Raw genomic sequence first — 5,755 nt, 5'->3', positions numbered from 1 at the left:
AACCGCCGAAGATGGGGAAGATGGTTCGGAGGAGGGAATTCAGCGCGCTCCTTTGGGGAAGAGAACGGGGAGAGGGAAGGGGGAGGAGGCTCGGGGTAGGGGAAAAGTTTGGTTTTACTATTTCACTTTGATAGATTTTTAAGCTTATATCTTTTAATTTTCCATCCGTAGGATGTTACGTCTAAATTTGTGTTACTGTCGATCCAACTTATAATTACACTTAGTTAACAGAGCACTTATACTCAGGTATAGTGCACCAAAGTTAAATTTTACATTAGTTTTTTTTCGCTAGATTTACAACTTTTTACATTGTCCCATTTTTTTTTATTTCATTCAAAATAGATTGTATCCATATAGTTGCCTCCTACTACTGAAGCAGCGTGCTGGGTGCAGATGAGTGCGAGGACCTTCACAAATTCACAAGCCACAGATTAATTTATCTACAGCCACGTATTATCTGTGGCTGTAGATTAATTTAATGCCATTATCTAAAAAGAAAGATAATACGTATCTTATCAGCTCTAACTCTAAACGAAACTAGCTAGGTAAGGTTGAGGTACGCAGGGCCGGTCCTAGGGCTATGCAGCCGAGGTGATCGCCGTGGGCCCATGATGATGGAGGGGGGGCAACACCTAATACTAGTAGTCTAGTACCTGCCTATGGCTTACCTGAAGCAGAAACACCCGAGAAACGAGAGGAGTTGCAGCGTCGTCGGTAACTCGGCAGACGGCATCGCATCGCACAGGACACAACCGCACAGGCGCACAGCGTCGTCGACTCGTTCTTGATGATTTTGTATCAAGAAATACCCGAAGAAGTATCTTTTCATGAGAAATAGTGGGTATGATGGGATGCTATTCTTCATTAAGGTAATGATATTAGTTTCAAGGTACAAATATATTGTTATTTTGGTCGACTTTATTTTTTGATAATTACCAGACATGTTAAATTTAATATATGGATAAATTTATTTTCATTTGCAAATAAAATTAGCGTATATATATCATAAAATTTTATATATAACTTAGAGAGCCCATTGCAACGAGTTCACCTAGGACCCTCAAAATCATAGGACCGGCTCTGGAGGTACGTAACAGTCATACTACATATCACATATGCAGATATGCTGCTGCTGCCTCACGTTCACTGCACACATCACACTGAGCAGATACTACTTTTATATATACTCCAATATGGAACGCATACAGAGGAATTAAAAGACACCTACTCGATCCATCGATCTGCGTTAGATGCCTGCTGGTTTATTTATTTGTTTGTATATATAGGCATAGCATCGATCGACATGAGTAGATCGAGATCGATACTTTAATTTTAGATAATGAGATCGAGATCGATATGGTCTTCGATCATGCAGTAGCACTGTATGTAGCAGAGAGATGGAGTGTGGGTCATGGTCATGGCGAGCCTGCTCCAGGAGGGCATCTGTAGGGTCCGCGGCATCCCCGGCCGCCGGTGTAAGACCCGCCGGGGGTCGTCGGCGGCGTGTAGGTTGGATCCAATACTGAACCCTTCCCACCCCCACCAATTGCCGCAGCCGCTCTCCCTGCATCCATCACAACAATACTCAGTGGCGGAGCCAGGATCGTCGTCGAGTTAGATATGACTAATTAATAGTGTTTTATAACGATCGACTAAATTTTACACTTATTAACCGCGTAGTTGGTAATGGAGACGGCAGTGACGGAGCCCGGGCAATGGCTCGACTTACCCGGGAGCTACCTTCATTGACAATACCGATAGTGTAATACTACCGATAGAGAGATCAGACCACTGTAAAGCAGTGGCGGCTCCAGGATCGAATCGTTGGGTGGTCCTGCTTGGCGTCCCAAATTGTCACGATGTTATAAAATCAAGTCAAATATGTCAAATATAGTGGAAATATAATTCAAATATTGAAAGATAACTCAGTACATCACAAATTGATTTAAAACCAACATTTAAGTTCAAAGTTACGAAAGTTACAACATAAATAATTCAAATATCTTACAATATTTAGGTAGAAGATTATAATACACTACTTCTTTTCTACTCGCCGGGTCTTCATAGACATGAAATTCTTTTTAATGTCTTCTTCGCTAACTTGAGAGAAGACATCCCGCTCAATAAATGTGATTAAACAATCATTCAATAATTTGTCACACATACTATTTCTCAGCTTGCTCTTCACTACACTCAATGCAGAAAACACCCTCTCAACACTTGCTGTTGCTACAGGTAATATCAATACCAACTTGAGAAGTAAATAGACCCAATCATAAAGAACATGCTTGTTTGTTTCAACAAGTTTAATAGAGAGCTCAGCAAGAGTTTCTAGGCCTTTGAACCTTTCATCTCTTCTCATATCATCAATAAAAGTCCCAAGTTGCATTTCTAGTCTGATCAAATCCATGGTTGAAAACTCTTTTGGATAAAACTTGGCAAGCTTAAGTACTTGTTGTGCATCATAAGAGGCAAATGAATTGAATGGATTCAATGCTGACATGCAAATGAGCAATTCCATATTAACCTCATCAAACCTACTATTGAGCTCTTGGCTAATTTTATCAATCACACCAATGTACACTTCTCTTCTAAAATGATCATCATTTGTTTGGTCCGGATAAAACCGTGGAGATCTTCCATGTGGCACATATTTTCCATCTAAGGTTGGAACTTGGATACTATGTTTATTGCAAAATGAAACAACAGTTCCTTGAAAAAATTCTTCCCATCCTTCAGATCTTAATTTTTGCATTCTTTCCTTGGCCAAAGTTACAAGTGACATTGCATTAACAATATCTTGGTCTCTCTTTTGCAAGCACAAACACAACTCATTTGTATATCCAAGAATGACAAGCATCAAATGTGCACTAAAAACAAAATCAAATGATTCAAAAGCTCCAACCACAGCATGTATTCTTGGCCAATCATCTCTTTGTGTGGGGTCTTTTCCAAGAGTTATGAGCACCTCATGAATTGTGGGGTACATACCAATAATATGCAATATTGTTTTGTAATGAGAACCCCATCTAGTATCACCTGGCCTAGCCAATCCCATCTCTTGATTTAATCCAACCCCACTTTCTATTTCACCCAATTCAAGTGCTTCCATAATCTTTTGAGCTCTAACATCTCTAAGCATGTCATGACGCTTACAAGAAGTACCAACAATATTCAGTAAGTGAGAAACTTGAGTAAAAAACCATACGCAATCATCATTTCCCTTGGCAACAGAAACAAGAACTAATTGAAGTTGATGTGCAAAACAGTGGATGTAATAAGCTGAAGGAGACTCTTTCATGATCAATGTTTTCAGCCCATTAATCTTCCCTTTCATGTTACTAGCCCCATCATATCCTTGACCACGAATTTGAGAAGGACTCAAGTGATGATCACTAAGCAAAGTTAGAATTGCCTTCTTAAGTGCAGCAGAAGTGGTACTAGCTACATGGACTACTCCAAGGAACCGTTCACATACTCTTCCAAGTTTGTCAATATACCGCACACAAAGAGCAAGTTGTTCCTTATGTGAAAGGTCACTACACTCATCAGCAAGAATTGCATAATGATCATCACCAAGTTCTTCAATGATGCGCTTAGTAGTCTCATCAGCACAACAATGGATAATTTCCCTTTGTATACTAGAACAAGTCAAGATGCAATTTCCAGGAGCATTTTTCAACACCAACCGATCAACTTCTTTATTATTTTCAGCAAGCCATTTCAAAAGTTCAATAAAATTCCCTCGGTTACTAGATTCTTCACTTTCATCATGTCCACGAAATGCCAATCCTTGATTTAAAAGATATCTCAAACATCTAAGTGAATATGTCAACCTAGCCTTATAGTGAATTTCACTTTCATTTGACACCTTCACAATGACATTATCTATTGAAGGACCACCACTTACAAATAGGTTGTATTTCTCTTGAGCTTTATTGTGAGCACTTGTTATACCCCCCACATGTTTGTCAAGTGCATCGGCTTTGTTCCAATTTCTCCAACCATCCGTAACAAAATTACTAGTTCCACTACCAAACAAGTAACATACCATGCAAAACCCAGCATCCTTTGCTACACTATATTCAAGCCATTGGTACTTATGAAACCAAACAAAATTGAAGTGGCGCTTCTTACCATAAATTTCCCTGACTGGGAAATCATGTGCATAACATTGGTTTGGGCCTTTCAGAATATATGCACGCCGAACTGCGTCTTGTTCATTGACATCATAGCTCGCAATAGGGGACCTCAGTCCTGGATCATATTGAAGATGATCAGCATCATACTCTGGAGGTGCATCTTGCTCTTCATTTGTTGCCTCAACAACTGGAGTTGGCACAGGATGTGGCTCAACTAGTGGTGGCTCCTCTTCTTCAATTTGAGCTTCCTCATCAATAAGATCTGCCCTCTTCTTCGCCTTTGCTTCATGTTTCCGAAAAAGCGATGCAATGTCTCCATTCCTTTTCATGTCTCACTGCAATTTGCACTACAAATTAATGAGACACTAAGTTAAGTTATATTGACTACTAACTAAGTTGCTGCTAAAAAAAAAATCTAAGTTTCAGTTTTCAATCACATTTTTCATTCATCCATGACCGATCTATTCAAAGTAAATACTAAAGACTAAAATGGGTAACTCACCATCTCGGTCTTCACTCTTCAGTTCTTTCACAGAGGGGCAGGCAGCAGCAGGGGGGCAGGGCACTGGAGGCCGGAGCAAGCAAAGCCGTCTACTCGTGACTCGTCGAGCAGGAGGCTGGAAGGAGAGGGACCCGACTCCGGTGCGTCGTCGCTGCCGTGAGGGGTGGCCGGGCGGCGGGGCAAAATGGTGGCCGGCTAGCCGCCGCCGGCCGGGATGGTGCCGCACGCCCACGTCGGGCCCGGGCGGCCGACGGGCTGTCGCCCGCCTCCTGCAGTCCTGCTCCTGCAGGCGTACAGGCGATGGCCGCCGGCGCTGGCGCCTGCCGCAGCCGCAGAGCGAGAGGACGAGGATGCGACGAGGCGAGGAGTGGAGAATCGGGACTCGGGAGAGGCGGAGACGAGACAGAAGCGAAGCGGAGCGGCGGGTGTCCCTACGCGGTGCGCCTCTCCTCTGTCATCCTAACCCTAGCGCCTGTGGTGGGCTTTTTTGATTTGGGCCGTCGGGGGGGGGGGGTCCTCGTGGGCCAAAATCCAGGGTGGTCCAAGGACCACCCGGACTACCTGCTGGAGCCGCCCCTGCTGTAAAGAGATCGACCCTGAGGGATTAGAAGTGTATTTTACCTCCTTGCACGGAGGCAGTGTGCAGGGTGCAGATGAGGGCGAGGACCATCAAGATCACCTTGCAAAGGGACAGAGCACCACCAAAACTGGAGCTGCCATGCTTTGTCATCTCTAACTTGGTATTATCTCTTCTTCTCTCCTCTATAACTCTGACTGAAACTGCATGCACCTCCTGGGTTTGTTGCTTCTCTACAGGCTGTTGGGTTTTCGGAATTTATAGAGCCTGGAGGCAGGCAGAGTGTAGTGTAGTGCAGTGCAGTTCGCTATCGTTTACCACGAGTCAATGGACCTCTAATTTCTCCCGGGCCCAATTTGGCACTGGCCAGAGCAAAGTCTTGGTCTTTTCCACGACATGCATGGAACGTCTCATCTAATATACTCTCATCCCTAAATATTTGACGCCGTTAACCTTTTTAAATATGTTTAATTATTCGTTTTATTTAAAAATTTAAGTAATTATTAATTCTTTTCATATCATTTGATTTATTTT

General features: G+C 42.8%; 1 protein-coding gene across 4 annotated transcripts; it reads right to left on the bottom strand.

Moving 5' to 3' along the window:
- Window positions 1–1,161: 1,161 nt before the first annotated feature.
- On the bottom strand, window positions 1,162–5,458 carry LOC107278523 (uncharacterized). 4 transcript variants are annotated; one of them, XR_001540336.3, is made up of 4 exons: window positions 4,645–5,443; window positions 2,009–4,477; window positions 1,730–1,834; window positions 1,162–1,564 (listed from the first exon to the last, which is right to left on the bottom strand). XR_001540336.3 is itself a non-coding variant. In XM_015757648.3 (2 exons), the coding sequence occupies exon 2, from the start codon at window positions 4,469–4,471 to the stop codon at window positions 2,036–2,038; it is 2,436 nt and encodes an 811-aa protein (XP_015613134.1). In that variant the 5' UTR covers window positions 4,472–4,477; window positions 4,645–5,443; the 3' UTR covers window positions 1,892–2,035. The 4 variants fall into 4 exon arrangements, 1 of the variants encoding a protein (XP_015613134.1); XR_010737077.1 differs by having other exon boundaries at window positions 2,009–4,489; window positions 4,645–5,437; XR_010737078.1 differs by lacking the exons at window positions 1,730–1,834; window positions 2,009–4,477 and having other exon boundaries at window positions 5,266–5,458.
- Window positions 5,459–5,755: the final 297 nt, after the last annotated feature.

Source organism: Oryza sativa, chromosome 10 (genome assembly GCF_034140825.1).
Source record: "Oryza sativa Japonica Group chromosome 10, ASM3414082v1".
Lineage (NCBI taxonomy): Eukaryota > Viridiplantae > Streptophyta > Magnoliopsida > Poales > Poaceae > Oryza > Oryza sativa.
Note: the sequence above shows the minus strand (reverse complement) of the source record. Positions and strands in the feature narration are given on the sequence as shown.